The sequence below is a fragment of the Nomascus leucogenys genome, chromosome 1a (genome assembly GCF_006542625.1).
Source record: "Nomascus leucogenys isolate Asia chromosome 1a, Asia_NLE_v1, whole genome shotgun sequence".
Taxonomy (NCBI): domain Eukaryota; kingdom Metazoa; phylum Chordata; class Mammalia; order Primates; family Hylobatidae; genus Nomascus; species Nomascus leucogenys.
The window spans coordinates 90134087-90156260 of NC_044381.1; the positions used below are offsets into that span (position 1 = coordinate 90134087).

At 41.8% G+C, this 22174-nt stretch overlaps 1 protein-coding gene across 1 annotated transcript in view; it reads left to right on the forward strand.

Annotated features, from left to right (window-relative positions):
- RBM25 (RNA binding motif protein 25) overlaps nucleotides 1-22174 on the forward strand; it is a 65055-nt gene that overhangs the window by 19672 nt on the left and 23209 nt on the right. The window contains exons 5-8 of the mRNA XM_003263670.3: nucleotides 5216-5273; nucleotides 9882-10042; nucleotides 18483-18668; nucleotides 22099-22152. Coding sequence (XP_003263718.1) covers nucleotides 5216-5273; nucleotides 9882-10042; nucleotides 18483-18668; nucleotides 22099-22152 — 459 coding nt within the window. The remainder of the gene's footprint in view (nucleotides 1-5215; nucleotides 5274-9881; nucleotides 10043-18482; nucleotides 18669-22098; nucleotides 22153-22174) is intronic.

Here is a 22174-nt window from a genome sequence, read left to right on the forward strand (position 1 = left end):
GAGCTGAGGTCACGCTACTGTGCTCCACCCTGGGCGACAGAGCGAGACTCCATCTCAAAAAAATAATGACAAGAATTAAAAAATAAAAATAAAAAAGCCGGGTGTGGTGATGCATGCCTGTAGTCCTAGCTGTTCAGAATCTGAGGTGGGAGAATTGCTTGAGTCTAGGAGTTCAAGGCTGCAGTGAGCTATGATCTTGTAATTGCACTCCAGCCCAAGCAAGAGAGTCTCTAAAACAAAAAAAATATAAAATTGCTATAATATTGTTAACTAATGCACATGTAGTTCATATTTAATTTTCCCAGTAATGGCCATAATATTAATAGTTGTTTTATTTTTCATCCATGATCCAATGAAAGATTTTTACTTACTTTTGAGACAGATTTGCTCTGTCACACAGGCTGAATGCAGTGGTGAGATCTTGGCTCACTGCAAACTCTGCCTCCTGTATTTAAGTGATTCTCATGCCTCAGCCTCCTGAGTAGCTGGGATTACAGGTGCGTGCCATGACACCTGGCTCATTTTTGTATTTTTTGTAGAGACAAGGTTTCGTCATGTTGTCCATACTTGTCTTGAACTCCTGGCCTCAAGCAAACTGCCTGCTTTGGCTTCCCAAAGTGTTGAGATTACACGCGTGGGCCACCACACCTGGCCTGGGTTAATATTTTGAGACTGTGAGTCCTTTTCCCCAGTGACCTTAAACAATGATTTTAGCATCCAATGGTGATTGACTGATTCCTTTTAAAGTTTTATTCTGAGCTTGAATAGTAATAAGTTGTTTAAATTTGGTAAACTTGTTGATTCACTTTTTTTACCTTTTTAAGATTTTATTTTGATGATACATGTACATTGTTAAATGAAATAATACTGAATGATTGTATAATAAAATAAGGCCAGGTGCAGTGGCTCACACCTGTAATCCCAGCACTTTGGGGGGCCAAGGTGGACAGATCACTTGAGGTCAGGAGTTTGAGACCAGCCTAATCAATATGGTGAAACCCCATCTCTACTAAAAATACAAAAATTAACCCAGCGTGGTTGTGGGTGCCTGCAATCCCAACTACGCGGGAGGCTGAGGCAGGAGAATCATTTGAACCTGGGAGGCGGAGGTTGCAGTGAGTTGAGATGGCGCCACTGCACTCCAGCCTGGGTGACAAAGTTAGACTTTGTCTCACACAAAAAAAGGAGTTTGGAAGAATGACTATATTCTGCACCAAGAGGACCTGCAAAGATGTCATTCTTCGTCTGTATCCCAGAATCCTGTGTAGGTTCTCTGTAAGGACAGGGCCAGGGTTATCTCAACCTGTGGTTCACCTCATGAGTAGTTCAGTATGAGTCCTGCAATCTTGTCATCCTCTGGAAATATTGTTGCCTGCTCTCCTTATGCCCCTCCAAGATGCTGGGCAATTACATTACCTCATTCATGATTCTTGTTCCTCAACTCTTCATATTTAAGAAATTCCTGTTTTAGAAAACTGGATCTCCTGGGCACTCTGTGAGTTTTAATTAACTGGTCTGAGGATGTTTTGGGTTTCTCAGTTTCATTTTCTTCCTTTACTTCCATGGGATTTTTGGTAATTTCAGTCTGAAGCCTGACTCCATTTTTATTCTTGAGTTTTCTCCTGGGCTTCTTTTCACTGCAGCCACAAGGCCTAATCTGGGGTCTGCAGAGAACTAGCATTTACCCTGCTCTAATGGAATTCAGGAAAGTCAGAAGGTACCGGAGTGTAGAAATGTGTTTGCTCCTGTCTGCTTCTGGAAGTCTCTGTTTTGCTATGTTATTACTGCTAATGTTTTCTCACTAGGTGTATGTGAAAAGATTCTCACCACATATTCTCATAGAAGTACGATTTCTGACTCTTAGGGCATGCTTATCTGCAGCTTTACAAAATAATTCCACACCAATTTATTTATATTTACTGCAGCAGTGTCATGTCCAAGTTTCTATTCTTACACATCTTTTTTTTTTTTTTTTTTTTTTGAGATGGAGTCTTGCTCTGTCGCCCAGGCTGGAGTGCAGTGGCACAATCTCGGCTCACTGCAAGCTCCGCCTCCCGGGTTCATGCCATTCTTCTGCCTCAGCCTCCCAAGTAGCTGGGACTACAGGCGCCCAACACCACGCCTGGCTAATTTTTTGTATTTTTAGTAGAGACGGGGTTTCACCGTGTTAGCCAGGATGGTCTCGATCTCCTGACCTCGTGATCCACCCGGCTCGGCCTCCCAAAGTGCTGGGATTACAGGCATGAGCCACCACTCCCGGCCCTCTTATACATCTTTTTTAACAGTTAGTGTTTGTTTAGACTTTTACATTGTGTTGTGAAATAACCTTATTCCTATTTCAACATGCCTTTTTACTGTTCTTTCTTCATAATTTTGGTATTATCTGTTGACATGATATGGTAGCTTGAGGCCTAAACTGTTAAAGGCCTCAGTCCCCCTTCCCCAGCTTCCTTACAGGTGTTACAAGATGGCGAACTTGTTAATAAGTGTTATTATGTAAATAGTTTTAGCAGAACTAGGTCATGTGCTATGATTGAATTTTCTTTCTTTTGTTTTGTTTTCTTTCTTTCTTTCTTTTTTTTTTTTTGAGCTGGAGTCTCACTCTGTTATCCAGGCTGGAGTACAGTGGCGTGATCTCAGCTCACTGCAACCTCGCCATCCGGGGTTCAAGAGATTCTCCTGCCTTAGCCTCCCAGGTAGCTGGGATTATGGATGCCTGCTACCACACCTGGCTAATTTTTGTATTTTCGGTAGAGACGGGGTTTCACCAGGTTTGCCAGGCTGATCTGGTACTCCTGACCTCCAGTGATCTCCCTGTCTCAGCCTCCCAAAGTGCTGGGATTACATGTGTGAGCCACTGTGCCTAGTCCATTTTCTTGTTTATTTTAATTTTTTATTTTTGAGACAGAGTCTCGCTCTGTTGCCCGGGCTGGAGTGCAGTGGCGCGATCTCAGCTCACTGCAACCTCCGCCTCCAGGGTCAGTGATTCTTCTGCCTCAGCCTCCCGAGTAGCTGGGATTTCAGGCACCTGCCACCACGTCCGGCTAATTTTTGTATTTTTAGTAGAGACGGGGTTTCACCATGTTGGCCAGACTGGTCTTGAACTTCTGACCAAGTGATCCACCCACCTTGGCTTCCCAAAGTGTGGGGATTCTTTTCCCTTCTTTTTCTCTTCTTTTCTAGAGGCCCTCCTGTCAGGTCCCTTTGTTTGTCTCATGTGTTCTGGTTCCTCTAAGTCTGCTTTTATCCTTGGATTTTTTCTGTCTTTTCTGGTATTCACCTTATTGCTCTTCTGTGTTGCATGGTTTGGATCCTGTATCTTGCTTGTGCTGACACATAGTAGTTCCTGTTATATTGGGCTGATACATCCTGTATATATGATGTACATGGTATATATGGGTATGTGGGAAGTGCTTTTTACTTCATGTGGTCAGTAGTTTACTGGGATATAGAATTCTATGTTGACGCTTATCTTCCTCACATTGAAGGTGTTGCCTTATTGTGTTACAGCATCTAATGATGGTTTTCAGAAGTCCTGCATCATTCTGAATGTTCTTTGTATGTGAACTGTTTTTCCCTGGAATGCCTCTCCTAGTGAGGATTTGACTGATTGAAGGTTTTAGTTCCTAATTATGTGAAATTCTTCTAATGTTTATTTGATTTTCTTATTTTTCTTATATCATTGTGTTGGTCACTTACTTGGTGGGCCATTTCGTTCTGGAGACTTTTTTCAGGAGAAATTTTTGGGCTATTTGAGAATTCTTTTTACTTTCTTCAGGAACTCTGTTTGGATGTTGAGCTTCCAGGTTTGACCTATGTGTTTTTGATTTCCTATTTTCCATCTCTTACTATCTTGTACGGGTTCTTGGGATTTGTCCTTAACTTTACCTTCCAGATTTCCATTGAAATATTTATTTTTAATACCATGTTTGAAGTTTCCATTAGTTTTCTCTTGTTGTCTGAAGATTTCTCACCTACACCCTCCCTCTGTCTTTTTTTTTTTTAACTGGGTGGAACTTTGTTTTTACTTTTTGTGACAGTCTGGTTCTGTTGCTCAGGCTGGAGTGTAGTGGCATGATTACAGCTCACTGCAGCCTCGATTTCCTGGGCTCAAGCCATCCATCTGTCTCATCCTCCTGAGTAGCTGGAACCACTGGTGCGTGCCACCATGCCCACCTAATTTTTTTATTTTTGTAGAGACAGTGTCTCCCTATGTTGCCCAGGCTGGTCTTGAACTCCTGGGCTCAAGCAATCCTTCCACATCAGCCTCCCAAAGTGTTGGCATTATAGACGTGAGCCACACCTGGCTGCTTTTATTTTTAAAGTATAATAGTGTCCCACTGTTCAGATAACCTGCGCTTCTTCACATTTTGGAATATTTCTCTTTATTTTACAGAAAGTTGTTTTTGTTTATAGTTAAAGTCTTGCCTGTGTATCTGCATTTTCTTTTCCCCAGTTATTTTTGCATACCGTATCAAGCGTTTTCCCCTGTTAAAAATCCTTGATGGCTGGGCGCAGTGGCTCATGCCTGTAATCCCAGCACTTTGGGAGGCTGAGGCGGGCAGATCACGAGGTCAGGAGTTCAAGACCAGCCTGGCTAATATGGTGAAACCCTGTCTCTACTAAAAATAAATTAAAAAAAAAAAAAAAAAAAAACACAATTAGCCAGGTGTGGTGGTTCCTGCCTGTAGTCCCAGCTACTTAGGAGGCTGAGGCAGAAGAATCGCTTGAATCTGGGAGGCGGAGGTTGCAGTGAGCCGAGATCATGCCACTGCACTCCAGCCTGGGTGACAGAGCAAGACTCTGTCTCAAAAGAAAAAAAACCCTTTATAAAATCATAGGTATTGTTTCAAAACATTTATTTATAAGTTCATAATATTTAAATTTATTATAGTTTGTTTTACCCATTCTAATTTTAGGCATTTAGGTTTATGTATTTATTTTGTTAGGATAAGTAGTGATGTGAAACTTTTAATAAAAGGTAAACAATGTTCTGCAAATGAAGAATCAGTAAGAAATTTATATTTTTCTTTAAATGATTTGTTGTTCATTTCTTTCATGTGATAAGTTCGTGGGAATTGCAAAAATTTTCACAAATGTAGTTGCTGGTTTTTTATGTTTTCTGTCCCTAGTAGAAATACAATTTTGCTTTTAGTTACATTAAAAATTATTTTGTTAAATGGTAGCAATCTTTTTGTTTTGTTTTCTTTTTAAGAAATGCGGTTTGGTTTTGAGCTGGAAGAGAGTACAAGGTGCTTCCGGAAAGCTTCAAGGTATGTCATTTTTTTCCTTATTTACTGAAATCACTTTAGCTAACCTGTGTGCTTAAATCACTTTACATTACTTCCTTTCATTGTCTTTATCAGTGAGACTTATTTTATTAGCACTGTTTGTCCTCTTTTTTATTGAAATAGGGTTAAAAGGCAGTTTGGGAACATATTGGCTGAGAATTGAGATCAGAAGGGGGAAAAAGGTGTAACAGGAAAGGAAAAAATTAAAATAGCTCAATTTAACTGGTTTCTTGTTCTTTCAAAAATCTCTTTTGTCTCAAGAAATGACTGCATGATCAAGATGGAACAATTAGAAGTTAGTGTTAGTAAGGGAGAAGAAGAGACAATCATGGCCTGTTAACTTTTTTTGTTTTTTTTTTGAGACCTAGTCTCACTCTGTCACCCAGGCTGGAGTGCAGTGGTGTGATCTTGGCTCACTGCAACCTCTGCTTCCTGGGTTGGAGCAGTTCTCCTGCTTCAACCTCCTGAGTAGCTAGGATTACAGGTGTGCGCCACCATGCCTGGCTAATTTTTGTATTTTTAGTAGAGACGGGGTTTCGCCATGTTGGCCAGGCTGGTCTCGAACTCCTGACTTCAGATGATCCACCTGCCTTGACCTCCTAAAATGCTGGGATTACAGGCAGGAGCCACCACACCTGGCCTCAGATGTCAATTTTTTAAATAGTTCATTTGATTCAGGATCTATGTGAAGTCCACACATTGCAACTAGTTGGCAATTTGTTTTAAGTCTCCTAATATTTTATTATTAGCACCATCCTCTAACCAACTGAGCTAACTGGCCAGACTCTTAATATTTTAAGTTATTCTATTTCTAATTTTCCTTGCAGTTTATTTGTTGAAGAAACTGGGTCATTTGTGCAGTAGTATTTTTTAAGTTGAGTTTTGCTGAATGCAGCTCCAGTACTATAATTTGCCACTAATCTATCCTCTGTATTTTCTGTAAAGTGGTCAGTAGTTGTACTTGATGTGTTCTGTGTGGTGTTTTTTTTTTTTGTTTTTTTTTTTTTTTTGGAGAAGGAGTTTCGGTCTTTTTGCCCAGGCTGGAGTGCAATGGTGTGATCTTGGCTCACTGCAACTTCCACCTCCCAGGCTCAAGCAATTCTCCTGCCTCAGCCTCCCGAGAAGCTGGGATTACAGGCATGTGCCACCATGCCCAGTTAATTTTTTTAGTAGAGACAGGGTTTCTCCATGTTGGTCAGGCTGCTCTCGAGCTGCTGACCTTATGATCCGCCCACCTCAGCCTCCCAAAGTACTGAGATTACAGGCACGATCCACCGCTCCTGGCCGCTATTTTTTTTTTTTTTTTTATGCTTTTATTCTAGCACCTTAGAGCAAGAATACTATAAAGGAGTATTCTTCCATCAGGGAACACATGTGGGATTGTCTTTTTTGTATGTGTAATAGCATCAGTGTTGCCAGTGCCTAGATTGATTAATTCATTAGGAAGCAATTCATCAGTATATATATATACATATATATATAGAATATATATATAGTATATATATATAGAATATATGTATATATAGAATATATATATATTTATTTTATTTTTTTTTATTTATTTATTTATTTATTTATTTTTTTTTTTGGAGACTGTCTCGTTCTGTTGCCAGGTTGGAGTGCAGTGGTGCGATCTTGGCTCACTGCAATCTCCAACTCCCTGATTCAAGTGATTCTCCAGCCCCAGCCTCCCGAGTAGCTAGGATTACAAGCACGTACCACCTCACCCAGCTAATTTTTGTACTTTTAATAGAGACAGGGTTTCACCGTGTTGGCCAGGATGGTCTTGATCTCCTGACCTCATGATCTAGCTGCCTTGGCCTCCCAAAGTGCTGGGATTACAGGCGCGAGCCACTGCACCCGGCCTCATCAGTAGTCTGTTTTGAAGAATTCTGTCATTCTTTCATTGAGGAACAAATCTTTTTCATATATTAGTAGAATGCTTCTCTATGGAGAAAGTTGCCCCTGCATCTACTGTTTGGTAACTTAGAGGCATTTTTGTTGTTCTTGAGATGGAGTTGTTCGCTCTTGTTGCCCAGGCTGGAGTGCGATGGCACCATTTCAGCTCGCTGCAACCTCCGCCTCCTGGGTTCAAGCGGTTCTCTTGCCTCAGCCTCCTGAGTAGCCGGGATTACAGGCACCCACCACCATGCCTGGCTAATTTTTTGTTTTTTTTAGTAGAGGCGGGATTTTGCCCTGTTTGCCAGGCAAGTCTTGAACACGTGACTTCAGGTGATCCATCCACCTCAGTCTCCCAAAGTGCCGGGATTACAGGCTTGAGCCACTATGCCTGGCATAGAGGCATATTTAATACACAAAAGGCAGGATAGATGCCCTGGCTTTCTTTCTTAAAACAATGAGTTGGTATCCTCAGCATTCTCTAGCAGTGACTGATTTTCTTTTTTCTTTTGAGTTATTGTGAACTTATGAATTGAAGCATATTTAGTATTATTGTATTTAATATGGATTCATTGTAGTTATTATCACCATTAAAGCTTAACTTAAATTGTCTCTGCACTTTACATCTCCAGTGGTTTTGACATGACCCTGAACACCTTTGACAGCTGCTTTGTTATCTGGTATGACAATTTGTTCCAAGGTCATCTAGTATAATAGGTTTTCAGCCCCAGACTTAGAATCAGCCATTTCTCCAGAGGAAATTGTTTTGAGGATCACGATCTGGACGCTAGGTACACTTATATTAACAGTGGTTTGGGATGGGCGTGGTGGCTCAAACTTGTAATCCCAGCACTTTGGGAGGCTGAGGCAGGTGGGTCAAGAGATCAAGACCATCCTGGCCAACATGGTGAAACCCCGTCTCTACTAAAAATACAGAAATTAGCTGGGTGTGGTGGTGCACGCCTGTAGTCTGAGCTACTCAGGAGGCTGAGGCAGGAGAATCGCTTCAACCCAGGAGGCAGAGTTTGCAGTGAGCCGAGATCGCACCACTACACTCCAGCTTGGCGACAGAGCAAGACTCCGTCTAAAACAAAACAAAACAAAACAAAACAACAAACCAGTGGTTTTGTGTTTGCTTTTAGATTTTTCCAGTGTATACTAATTCAGATTCAGGACTAACAGGTTTTTATTTAACCTGTTTTGTCATATATTTGTATCTCCTTTTTCCCCACACTCAGTTCCCAGAGTTTCAAGGCCATTGGGGATGATAAAATATTAATTACTGAGTTGCTTTATCTAACATTGCACATCTAACAGTTTCACACCAACAACATTGACACTATCATCAGCAATATGATCATTTAAAATTACTTTTCTTTTTTTTGAGACAGGGTCTGTCTCTGTTGCCCAGGCTGGAGTGCAGTGGGGCAATCTCAGCTTACTGCAACTTCTGCCTCCCGGGTTCAAGCAATTCTGCCTTAGCCTCCCTAGTAGCTGGGACTACAGGCATGTGCCACCACACCCAGCTAGTTTTTGTATTTTTAGTAGAGAGAGGGTTTCGCCATGTTGACCAGGCTGGTCTGGAACTCCTGATCTCAGGTAATCTGCCCACCTCTGCCTCCCAGACTGCTGGGATTACAGGCATGAGCCACTGTGCCCAACCCAAAGGTACTTTTTTGAGGGGCATATCTGTTTGTCTTTATGGTATATCACACTGAAAATGTTATAGTCAAATTCACTATTTTAATATCAGTAGTTTTTTTCTGTTTCATGTCATTAACTATATACATATTTAGATTTATTTGATTTTATTTTCAATTTGTTGGTTGCTCTTCTTGGATTTAATTTTGTTTTAATATCTCTGTTAAAGTTATCTTAATAGTGAGATTGACTAGTTATAAAAGGAAATAGATATAAGTAAAATAGACTGGTAACTAGGATACAAGATCACTAATTCTGTAATTTAACATCTCAGAATTGAAAAGTGCATTGTTTATGTTCCTGCAGTCTGTTCTTACTTGTGGCTGTTTGGAAGTCTAGATAGGGTGAATTTATGAAATAATTGACTCCTTTTTTTTTTTTTTTTTTTTTTTTTTTTTTTTTTGAGATGGAGTCTCGCTCTTTCCCCCAGACAGGACTGCAGTGGTGCTATCTTGGCTCACTGCAACCTCCGCCTCCCGGGTTCACGCCATTCTCCTGCCTCAGCCTCCCGAGTAGCTGGGACTACAAGCGCCCACCACCGCGCCCGGCTAATTTTTTGTATTTTTAGTAGAGACGGGGTTTCACCGTGTTAGCCAGGATGGTCTCGATCTCCTGACCTCGTGATCCACCCGCCTCGGCCTCCCAAAGTGCTGGGATTACAGGCGTGAGCCACCACGCCCGGCCAGTTGACTCCTTTTAATCATGAATTTCATTGACTCTGCTAAATATTTTATCAGAGCTTCTAATGAGTAGCAGTTTGTCTTATTTGAATTTTTCTTCCTCTCTGTTTTTCCCTTTTTTCCCCCTTTGGTTGTTTGAGGGTACTAAAAGTGAAATGGTTGTCAAAGAGAATTGGGGGACAGGGGTGGAATTATGAATTGAGTGGTCTTTGTATTAAAACATTTGGACTCTAGTGATTCTACTTTTCCATAATTTTTTTTCTTTTGTAAGTGAATTGATATTTCACTAATTGTTTTCATCCATTGCTAGCCTTCGGATTCTGTGAGTACAAGGAGCCAGAATCTACTCTCCGTGCACTCAGATTATTACATGACCTGCAAATTGGAGAGAAAAAGCTACTCGTTAAAGTTGATGCAAAGACAAAGGCACAGCTGGATGAATGGAAAGCAAAGAAGAAAGCTTCTAATGGGGTATGTTTTCTGTCGTGTTATCTTTGCTAGGCCAGACTGTGCCATTTCAGTGTAATGTTTCTCATTATAAATGAATCTAATATGGGGCTTCAAAAGATCGTCATGTATGTGCTTGTGGCTTAAATGTAGGAGGGTATTTTATAGTTTGTAGTTATTTTAAGTCTTATCTACCCATAGTGGGTGGATGACTGTTGGTTTGCTTGTTCCAGGTTGGGATGAAAGTAGTAAGGGAGGCTGGACAAGGTTAACTTGCCAGAGAAAGCACTGGTACAGACTATTCCAAACAGAGCTAATTCATTAAGGCAGCTTTGTAAGTAAGTACAAAATATATTTCAACCTACACAATTTTTATTAGTTTCCCTCTCTTTTAGACGTACACCGACTCTAAAATGAATAAAAGTCTGATTACTTGCCTTAGCTTGGGGGCTTTATCCAAGCTATACTAAGTGAAGCTAAAATAAAGGACATTGTTGTATATTGTATTGTAATGTATACATTATTATCCCCTCAGCAAAGTGAAACATAGCTAAAAGTTGAGTATGTATTTCCTTCATTTCTCTTCTTAGTTCCTTTTTGGCATCTCGTGCTGAACAAATCCAAAATAGATTTATTAATGCCTTCCCCCAACACAAACAAAACCAGAAGAGTCTTTCACTGTCATCAAATTTTTATTATCTTTCAAAATAGAAATCGCTTACTGCTGGGCACAGTGGCTCACACTTGTAATCCCAGCACTTTGGGAGGCAGAGGTGGGCAGATCACCTGAGGTCAGGAGTTCGAGACCAGCCTGGCCAACATGGCGAAACCCTGTCTCTACTAAAAATACAAAAAATTAGCCTAGCGTTGTGGTGGGTGCCTGTAATCCCAGCAGTTCGGAGGCTGAGGCAGGAGAATTGCTTGAACTGGAGAGGCGGAGGTTGCAGTGAGCCGAGATCGAGCCATTGTATTCCAGCCTGCGCAACTAGAGTGAAACTCTGTCTCCCCGCTGCCAAAAAAGAAAAAAGAAATACCTTTCATGTTCCCTCCAAGTTCTTTGTTAAAAAAAAATAAAAATAAATAAAAACCAAACCCAAAAAACTCACAAAATGAAGCAAAGTATAAATCAATTAAATACCACCTGTAATCCCATCATCATAAGCAACACTGTAGACAGTTTGGATGTATGTTCTTCCAGACATTTTTCTGTGTATGAATGTAGGTTTTTTTTTTTTTTTTTTTGAGACATAGTCTCTCTGTCGTTCAGGCTAGAGTGCCGTGGTGCGATATTGGCTCACTGCAACCTCTGCCTCCCGTGTTCAGGTGATTCTTCTGCCTCGGCCTCCTGAGTAGCTGGGATTACAGGCATCCACCACCACGTTCAGCAAATTTTTGTATTTTTAGTAGAGATGGGGTTCCACCGTGTTGGCCAGGCTGGTCTCGAACTCCTGACTTCAAGTAATCTGCTCTCCTTGGCCTCCCAAAGTGCTGAGATTACAGGTGTGAGCCACCATACCTGGCCAAATGTAGGTTTTTGTTTATTTGTTTGTTTGTTTGTTTGAAATGGAGTCTCACTGTCTTGCCCAGGCTGGAGTGCAGTGGCGTGACCTTAGCTCACTGCAACCTCCACCTCCCAGGTTCAAGTGATTCTTCCTCCTCAGCCTCCCAAGTAGCTGGGATTACGGGTGTCCACCACCAGGCTCGGCTACTTTTTGTATTTTCACTATGTAGGCGAGGCTGGTCTTGAACTCTTCACCTTAGGTGATCTGCCTGCCTCGGCCTCCCAAAGTGCTGGGATTACGTGTGAGCCGCTCCACCCGGCCAGCATTGCCTGTATTTCTAAAACATAAGTATAATTTTATGAAACTCTTGCTTATTATGTGAGACCCATCCTTAATAGTTCTGGATTTCTTACAGAAAAAAGTACCCCCCCCACCCCCCCCCCCCCGCTTTTTTTTCTGATGCAGTCTTGCTTTGTTGTCCAGGCTGGAGTGCAGTGGCGAAATCTTGGCTCGCTGCAACCTCCACCTCCTGGTTTCAAGCAATTCTCCTGCTTTGGCCTACCGAGTAGCTGAGATTATAGGCACCCGCCACCACCCCCAGCTAATTTTTATATTTTTAGTAGAGGTGGGATTTCTCCATGTTTTCCAGGCTGGTCTTGAGCTCCTGACCTCAGGTGATCCCCCCGCCTCGGCCTCCCAAAGTGCTGGGATTACAGGCATGAGCCACCGTGCCCGGCCATAAAGCTCATATTTTTAGGATGACATTCAAGGCTCGCTCCAGTCCACGTTTCTAGCTTCCTTCTTCCCTCCCCCGCACGTACTACTGCACGTACCTCCACGGTCTTCCTTTTTGCTTTGCTGGCATCTCATGTCTTTGTTGCCAATCCAAGCTCCCTATTGAAATTCTATCCATACTTATAATTAACATGTCCCTTGATTCATACAAACTTTATCAGCCTACCCTCAGTTTCTCTCAAACAGAATTAAGTCTGTTCCCATGTAAAGCGGATCTTTATAGCTGTTTTAGTAGATATTGTTTATATATCTCTCTCTTTCACAGCCCCTTGTAACCCATCTCATTCCCGTATTCCCTTTCAACCCCCATCTGTGATTACAAATAGAAAGGGTGATAAGTTTGTGGGCTGTGTCTCTTTAATCTTGTACCTCCACAGCACCTAGGACAGTGTCTTGCCTAAAGCAAGGACGGAATTAACATTTGTTAATAGACGCTTATCTGTCAGTCTTACTATCCTCACCCTGCTTCATAAGGAAATTATATTTTATTTATATTTTATTTCAAATCAGTAATACTGCCTGTCACATCACTAAAACCTCAAAAAACAGAAATGTTTGAAATAAGAATTTTCAGATTTGCCTTGTGATAATTGTATACTAACTAGTTGAAAGTATGGATTCAGTATCTTCAAAGTGTTCTGATTTGCTAGGACTCACTGTTTTCTTGTGTTTAATCTTCAGTTTGTGAGGTCATTTAATTTGTAGCATTTGCAAATGTTATACTGAAAAACTCTGAAAATGAAATGTCACTATACTATGTATTTTTATAAATAAGGCAGTGCACAATTATGTGACTTCACGTTTCTTGCTTGCTTGCTTTTTTTGGGGTGGGGACAGAGTGTTGCTCTGTCACCCAGGCTCGAGTGTGGGGTAGTGTGATCTCTGCTCACTGCAACCTCCTATTCCGAGGCTCCAGTGATCCTTCTGCCTCAGCTGGGACTACAAGTATGCACCACCGTACTGGCTAAGTTTTACATTTTTTGTTGAGATGCAGTTTCACTGTGTTGTCCAGGCTGGCCTTGAACTCCTGGGCTTAAGTGATCCACCTACTTAAGCCTTCCAAAGTGCTGGGATTACAGGCAGGAGCCACCGTGCCCAGCTCACATTTCTTGTATAATCAACATTAGCCAGAGTAACCACACTTTAGATCTGTTGGTCTTCAGGAAAAGCAATATGTGTCTGGATGTGGTGGCTCACACCTGTAATCCCAGCACTTTGGGAGGCCACCGTCGGAGGATCACCTGAGGTCAGGAGTTTGAAACCAGCCTGGCCAACATGGTGGAACCCCGTCTCTACTAAAAAAGAAATACAAAAATTAGCCAGATGTGGTGGTGCACACCTGTAATCTCAGCTACTTGGGAGGCTGAGGCAGGAAAATCACTTAAAACCCTGGAGGCAGAGGTTGCAGTTAGCTGAGATTGCACCACTGCAGTCCAGCCTGGGTGACAGAGTGAGACTCTGTCTCAAAAAAAAAAAAAAAGCGAAGTTACATGCAATAAAATCACACAGAAAAATTATTTTTAATAAAATGAAATTAAAATAATTGACAGACATCAGTTACATGATTTATTGTTCCAACTGTTATATGTGTATTTCTGAGTGCCCTTTGGCTTCTTGCCCAGTGGTACTTGAAGTCATAGGATAAACATGGCATATTTTCCTTGAGTGTCAATTTTACTCAACAAATACAGGTTAAAAAAGCATTCTATCTGATGTAAAAAAAATTTTTCAAATAACTTAAGCAAATATTATTATATAGTGGAGTAGATTAGAGATTTGCCATGTTTTTTTTTTTTCCAGGGTGGTAGGGGGTGGAGGGAGGGATGAAAGCTGGAGAGTGAGAGATTGGAGGGAGGGAACAGGGGGAGGGGAGAAGATGGTGGGGGCGAGATGGGTGGCCACTGCCGCCATGATTTTTCAGTATAAAAATATGACATGGTGATTGTCTTTTATTCTTGGTCGTTGATTAGTTGGAGAAATTTAGAAAGCTGTTAAGTAGAGGATAGGAGAATGAGACATTGAGAACCCTTTGTGTTGCTTTATTAGGCATTTTCCTCTGAGGCAGAAGAGAAAACAATTAGTTCCTTATTTCTCATTGACTAAAAAGGAAACATGAGTTTGTCTAGGAGAGGAACATATTTTTCATGATCCAGAATTTTCTTTTTTTTTTTTTTTTTAATTTTCTTGCTTTTTTTTTTATACTTTAAGTTTTAGGGTACATGTTCACCACGTGCAGGTTTGTTACGTATATATACATGTGCCATGTTGGTGTGCTGCACCCATTTACTTGTCATTTAACATTAGGTATATCTCCTAATGCTATCCCTCCCCCCTTCCCCCCCAAAATTTTCTTTTTTTTGTGAGATGGGGTCTCGCTGTGTTGCCCAGGCTGGTGTCGAACTCCTGGGCTCAAGCAGTTCTCCTGCTTCAGCCTCCCAAAGAGCTGGGTTTGCAGGCATGAGCCATTGCGCCCAGCCAGATTCAGAATTTTAAGAATAATTTTGCGCATGCGTAAGGTGTCTTGTCAAACAACTTGACTGAACATTTTAATTTAGATTTTGCAGAATTTGCAGGAGTAACTTTTTTTCTTTCCATTTCTTATTGACCTTTAGTAGTAAAAGTATTCCGTGGGAGGTGGCCATGCTAATTTAGTTCATGTCCTATTGCTTTCTGGCTGTCCAGCAAAAATAGTATAGGAGACAATATATCTGCTTGTATGTCACAAGTCATAGTTATTAACCATATATTCAAGAATGAACACTGACAAGTGCTGGAAACACAGTTATTCTCTGGAAAGAACCCATTAATAGAGGACAGCTGCTTCAGGTGAACATCTTTGTCTGGAAATTAGCCTGGCTGAGTCTACATTTTCTCAAAAGAAAGAACTCTGCATTTCCTTAAGTTTTTTAAAAGGTTCGTACTTTGGATTCTAGAACTCGGTGCCAAAGAATGAGCCCAGCAGAGCTGTTTAACTTCACAGCTACTAGCTTTACTATTGAAATTTTAATTTCTCTGAAAAAAACCAACTAGGTGGGCCGTGTAAACATTACAGATAATCTGTCAGCTTCCTATATGGCTGAATCCTTCATCTTTTGTTTCCCAGTATTACTGAATATGCTTTCTGGTTTCTCCCTCTCTGCCCACTGAAGTCTCACTCTTCTCGCCCAGGCTGGAGTGCAATGGTGTAATCTCAGCTCACTGCAACCTCCACCTGCTGGGTTCAAGCAATTCTCCTGCCTCAGCCTCTTGAGTAGCTGAGAGTACAGGCACCCGCCACCACGCCTGGCTAATTTTTTGTATTTTTAGTAAAGATGGGTTTCGCCATGTTGGCTAGGCTGGTCTTGAACTCCGGACCTCAGGTGGTCCACCTGCCTCGGCCTCCCAAAGTGTTGGGGTTACAGGTGTGAGCCACCGCACCCGGCCATCTGGTTTCTGAAGTATAAGAAAAAAAGGAAATCAGAAAATCGTGTATAGTTGATATTCCAGAGATAGAGCTTTAGACGAAACTTGCCAGTCTGTGGAGTGGTCTTTCTAACCTGATCATCTACCATGATCAGGTTTTTTTTTTTTTTTTTAATATTAGCAATCAGTTAAGATTTTTGGGTTAATAAACTTTTCTTCTAAAAATGTGAATTAGTTAATTCCAAATGCTTTATCTCTAATTCAGGTAAAATAGCCATATTGATATTTAAATTTTGGTTTACAGTGGAAACAATAATCAATTTAGGGTCTATAAGGATTTTTTTTTTCTTTTGAGACGGAGTCTCGCTCTGTCGCCCAGGCTGGAGTGCAGTGGTGTGATACTGGCTCACTGCAATCTCTGCCTCCCGGGTTCAAGCGATTCTCCTGCCTCGGCCTCCCAAGTAGCTGGGACCATGCCCGGCTAATTTTTTGTGTTTTTAGTAGAGACGGGGTTTCACCATCTCCTGACTTCGTGAGCCACTGCACCCGGCCGGGGAATTTTTGTATTTTTTTAGTAGAGACGGGGTTTCACCATGTTGGTCAGGCTGGTCTCAAACTCCTGACCTTGTGATCCGCCCGCCTCAGCCTCCCAAAATGCTTTGATTACAGGAGCGAGTTTTTTGTTTGTGTGTGTGTGTGTGTTCCTTGTTGTTGTTGTTGGGGTGGAGACAGAGTCTTGCTCTGTCTCCCAGGCTGGAATGGAGCAGCATGATCTCTGCTCACTGCAGTCTCCACCTCCTGGGTTCAAGCAATTCTCCTGCCTCAGCCTCCCGAATAGCCGAGATTACAGGCACGTGTCACCATGCCCAGCTAGTTTTTTGTATTTTTGGTAGACGGGGTTTCACTATGCTGGCCAGGCGGATCTCGAACTCCTGACCTCGTCATCCGCCTGCCTTGGCCTCCCAAAGCACTGGGTTGCAGGCGTGAGCCACCACACCCTGCCAAGTGGTTAGTTTTATAGTAACACGTAATGCCTTATATTTATCTGTGTCATAACCCATCTGTTACTCTGTAGTGGTACAGCTTGAGGAGAAGAGAGCGTTTTTCAATTTGGATTTTATTCCGTCTAAGTGCAGCATCTTTCTCACAGTATGCTCTTAAGAATTTGTTGCTGCGTGCGGTGGCTCACGCCTCTAATCCCAGCACTTTGGGAGGCCGAGGCGGGCGGATCACGAGGTCAGGAGATTGAGACCATCCTGGCTAACACGGTGAAACCCCATCTCTACTAAAAAGACAAAAAAATTAGCCGGGCGTGGTGGCAGGCGCCTGTAGTCCCAGCTACTCAGGAGGCTAAGGCAGGAGAATGGCGTGAAACCGGGAGGCAGAGCTTGCAGTGAGCTGAGATCATGCCACTGCACTCCAGCCTGGGCAACAGAGCGAGACTCTGCCTCAAAAAAAAAAAGAGTTGAGCAAATTAATTTAAGAAATAAAATGTTTGTTGAATATATATCCATTGGAGGCAGCTTTCAGAATGTTGGTGGTCAACTTATAAAGTTACTGCTAAGTTACATTGTTAAGGAGCCACAAGGCATGAAGCTCACCTTGAATCGAGTTGCAGGAATTATGACCAAGAGCCAGGCATGTATGCACATGAGCACGGTTCTTGTATGTATTTGAAAATGTGCACAGTATATGTTTACCAAGTAAGTCATTAAAAACTTTGGGGCATGCACAACTATTGTAGCACATTAGAAGCCAACAATTTTCCCCACATCGAGGGAATAATCTAGATTTCTTAGAAAATAATAATTATTATTATTGAGATGGAGTTTCACACTTTTGCCCAGGCTGGAGTGCAGTGGCGCAATCTCTGCTCACTGCAACCACTGCCGTCCGGTTTTAAGCGATTCTCTTGCCTCAGTCTCCCGAGTAGCTGGAATTATAGACATGCACCACCGCACTCGGCTAATTTTTGTATTTTTAGTAGAGATGGGGTTTCCCCATGTTGGCCAGGCTGGTCTTGAACTCCTGACCTCATTATCTGCCCCCCCCCCCCAGCCTCCCATAGTGCTGGGATTACAGGAGTGAGCCACTGTGCCTGGCCAGAAAATTATTGATAAAGACCTACGAATACTTACTTTGATTCCTTGTTAGGGTTGTAAGTGTATGGTTTCTATAAGTGGTATTCCTGCATTATAAGAATTCGTAGAAAGCAAATAGGAAATAAGCCATCATTTCAGCCCCTAAACTCCCGATTCTTGCTGTTTGATGTATTTAGCAATCTGATGTTTTTGTTTGTTTGTTTAATCTACATACAATTTTGCTTATTCTGAACGGTAGCTATCATAATTAACTTAAAATTGTATTTTGCCTTTACTACATAACTGAATTTTCAACTGTTTAGTATCTGTTTAAAAGAATGAACTATTACATACAGTCGTTACTATTTGTGTACCTATTGAGCAAAACAGTCTGAAAACTTGTGAATGGTTTGCAGATGTGTTGTATAGTGTGCTAGTCCTGAAATTTAGGGACCAGAATTTTTTAGCTATTAAGAAAAAGAAAATGAAAATGAACCAGTATCTCAGGAATAGTGAAATAAAAAAATGAAGCTTTTCTGATGTTAAGAACAAAACCAAATCTGTGTTTAGTAGGACTACAGAGATGTTTTTGAGAAAAATGTATGTTTATTAACGCTTGTCATAGAGTGATTTTGATTTTCTTGCTTGATTTGTCTTTCCCCGGAATTTGCTGTTTTGTTTAAGAATGCAAGGCCAGAAACTGTCACTAATGACGATGAAGAAGCCTTGGATGAAGAAACAAAGAGGAGAGATCAGATGATTAAAGGGGCTATTGAAGTTTTAATTCGTGAATACTCCAGTGAGCTAAATGCCCCCTCACAGGAATCTGATTCTCACCCCAGGAAGAAGAAGAAGGAAAAGAAGGAGGACGTATGTGTTCTGACAACAACATATCATTTCTACCATTTGTTTTTTATGATATCACTCTTATACTTTGATTACATGTCAGTTCTTTTTTCTTTTTTTTCTTTTTTTTTGAGATGGAGGCTCACTTTGTCTCCCAGGCTGGAATGCAGTGGTGCAATCTCAGCTCACTGTAACCTCTGCCTCCGGGGTTCAAGCGATTCTGCTGCCTCAGCCTCCTGTGTAGCGGGGACTACAGGCACCCATCACCATGCCCGGCTAATTTTTGTATTTTTAGTAGAGAGGGGGTTTCACCATATTGGTCAGGCTGGTCTAGAAGTCCTGACCTTGTGATCCGCCCACCTTGGCTTCCCAAAGTGCTGGGATTACAGGCGTGAGCCACTGTGCCCGGCCACATGTCAGGTTTTGAAGGGAAAACAGAATAAATAGGATTTGTAGCAATATATAGGTTGAAAGAAGATATTTGGTTCTCTTAAACTCATTTCTTTTGGCATAAATTTAGAGAAATTACAAGGACTATTATTTCTAAAATATTAAAAGTATTTTTTATGCCATCAAAAAGTATTATAAAGTATATAAAGAAATATATGTATGTGTATACACACACATACACAGACTTCTGCATGGGGGTTCCACATAATATGGATTCAACCAACCTCAAATTGAAAATACAAGGGGGAGAAATTAAACATAGCAATACAACAAAAAACAAAATATACAGTATAATAAGTATTTACATTGTGTTTATGTTCTATGGGGCATTATATGTAATCTAGAGATGTTTTAAAGTATATGGGAGAATGCGCATGGGTTATATGCCATATATCCCTCAAGGGATCCACTTGCCTCATTCTCCCAAAGTGCTGAGATTACAGGTGTGAGCCACCACTCCCAGCCTTAACATTTTTTTTAATTTTTTTTTTTTTTTTTTTTGAGACGGAGTCTTGCTCTGTTGCCCAGGCTGGAGTGCAGTGGCGTGATCTCGGCTCACTGCAAGCTCTGCCTCCCGGGTTCACGCCATTCTCCTTCCTCAGCCTCCCAAGTAGCTGGGACTACAGGCACCCGCCACCACGCCCGGCTAATTTTTTGGTTTTTAGTAGAGACGGGGTTTCACCGTGTTAGCCAGGATGGTTTCAATCTCCTGACCTCGTGATTGACCCACCCTGGCCTCCCAAAGTGCTGGGATTACAGGCGTGAGCCACTGCGCCCGGCTACATTTTAAACTTTTTTACAGAGATAAGGTCTCACTATGTTTTCTATGCTGGTCTCCAACTCCTGGGTTCAGGTTATCCTCCTGCCTCAGCTTCCTAAAGTGCCAGGATTACAGTCGTGAGCCACTGCGCCCGGCCCTTATTTTACTTTGTTTGACTATGGTTGTTCTGTCTCTGTTCTAAGCAAGAAACCAGATCTGATTCACTGAAGATTTCCACCCACTCTTAATTTTTAGCTGCCTTTCCTTTAGAAACTATGTCGCATTCCCCTCCCTGAACAATAATGGTATTGAATAATCAAACTGGAGGATTCTGAAAGAGCAGTACAACTTGAAACATTCCTCCTCAGTGAATTGATGGCTACCTCTTTGTGGCCTTAAGTTAATTGAACAGTGGGAAGTCCAGGTTGAAAGAAAAGGTTTAGTTTTCTCATACTTATTTCCTTTGGATAAACTTAAATTATGGGAAATGTTCTTTTAAAAATACTGGAAGAAGCCAGAAGTGGTGGCTGACACATGTAGTCCCAGCAACTTGGGAGGCTGAGGGGAGCATTACCTGAGCCCATGAGCTTGAGTCTAGCCTGGGCCACAGAGCGAGACCCTGTCTATAAAGTAAGAAAAAAAAATCCCACAAATATTGGAAGTGTTTTGTTTTATTTATTTATGTTTTTGAGACAGTATCTTGCTCTGTCACCGAGCCTGGAGGATGGTGGCACATTTACGGCTCACTGCAGCCTTGAATACCCATCCTAAAGTGATCCTCCTGCGTTAGCCTCCTGAGAAGCTGAGACTATAGGCATGTGCCACCATACTCAGCTAATTTTTGTATTTTTTGTAGAGATGGGGTTTCACCATGTTGCCCAAGCTGGTGTTGAACTCCTGAGCTCAAATGATCTGCCTGCCTCAGCCTTCCAAAGTGCTGGGACTACAAGTGTGAACCACTCATAGCCAGCTCAACGTGTTTTATATGCGTGCATTATGTAATAAAAAAGTACTATGCGGTATATATACTATGATGAGTGATGAATGGATGGTTACATTTTATATTATTTTAAATTTCAGTGCCTTTTTAGGCCATCTTCAGTTTTCTTTGTGGCCAGATACATACATTTTTATCATTTGGTATGTATTTCCTCGTTTGGTTATAGAACTTTTCTTTTTTGTTCCCCTCACCCCCCACCCAAGACGGAGTCTCACTCGGTCGCCCAGGCTGGAGTGCAGTGGCTGCGATCTCAGCTCACTGCAAGCTCTGCCTCCCGGGTTCAAGCGATTCTCGTGCCTCAGCCTCCTGAGTAGCTGGGACTACAGGTGCCTGCCACCATGCCCAGCTACTTTTTTTTTTTTTTTTTTGTTTTTTTTTTTTTTTTTTTTTTTTTTTTTGAGATGGTGTCTCGCTCTGTCACCCAGGCTCTGGAGTGCAGTGGCGCAAACTCGGCTCACTACAAGCTCTGCCTCCTGGGTTCACGCCATTCTCCTGCCTCAGCCTCCCGAGTAGCTGGGACTACAGGCGCCCGCCACCACGCCCAGCTAATTTTTTTTGCATTTTTAGTAGAGACGGGGTTTCACTGTGTTAGCCAGGATAGTCTTGATCTTCTGACCTCATGATCCACCTGCCTCGGCCTCCCAAAATGCTGGGATTACAGGCCTGAGCCACCGCGCCCGGCCCCTTTTTGTATTTTTAATAGAGACAAGGTTTCACTGTGTTAGCCAGGATGGTCTCCATCTCCTGACCTCGTGATCCGCATGAGCCACTGTGCCCAACCCATAACTTTTCTAATGAGGTGTATTCTATTAGGAATGGTAATTGGTAGGGTACAGGGTAATTGAGGCCTGTAGAGTTCATTCTTCCTCTTTCTTCATTAGTGGGAAAGGAGAAAAATAACATTTGTTTCATGTGGACTGGGAGGAGATAATAAAATCTTCCTCTGTGGCAGGAGTTATGGGTAAATATTGTTGGCATGATTAGAAAGCCCTGTTACTGTGAGATCACCTTCTATATTTCCATTTCTTGGGGGTGTTGGAGTATTCAGAGAGGAGGGTAGTGTGTGATCAGTTATTGTAAAAAGAGTGAAATCACTTTTATTCCTAAGTAATTTGAAATCAAGAAAGCATCACAGAAGTGTACTGTATTGTTCACGTCATAAATGTATAGGGCATTGCTTTGCAGATTAGTATGAACGCTGTTTTTCTTTTTTAAAAAAAGATTCTTGGTGGATTTTTTCACAGATTTTCCGCAGATTTCCAGTGGCCCCACTGATCCCTTATCCACTCATCACTAAGGTTCGTTTAAATTGTAGGCTTT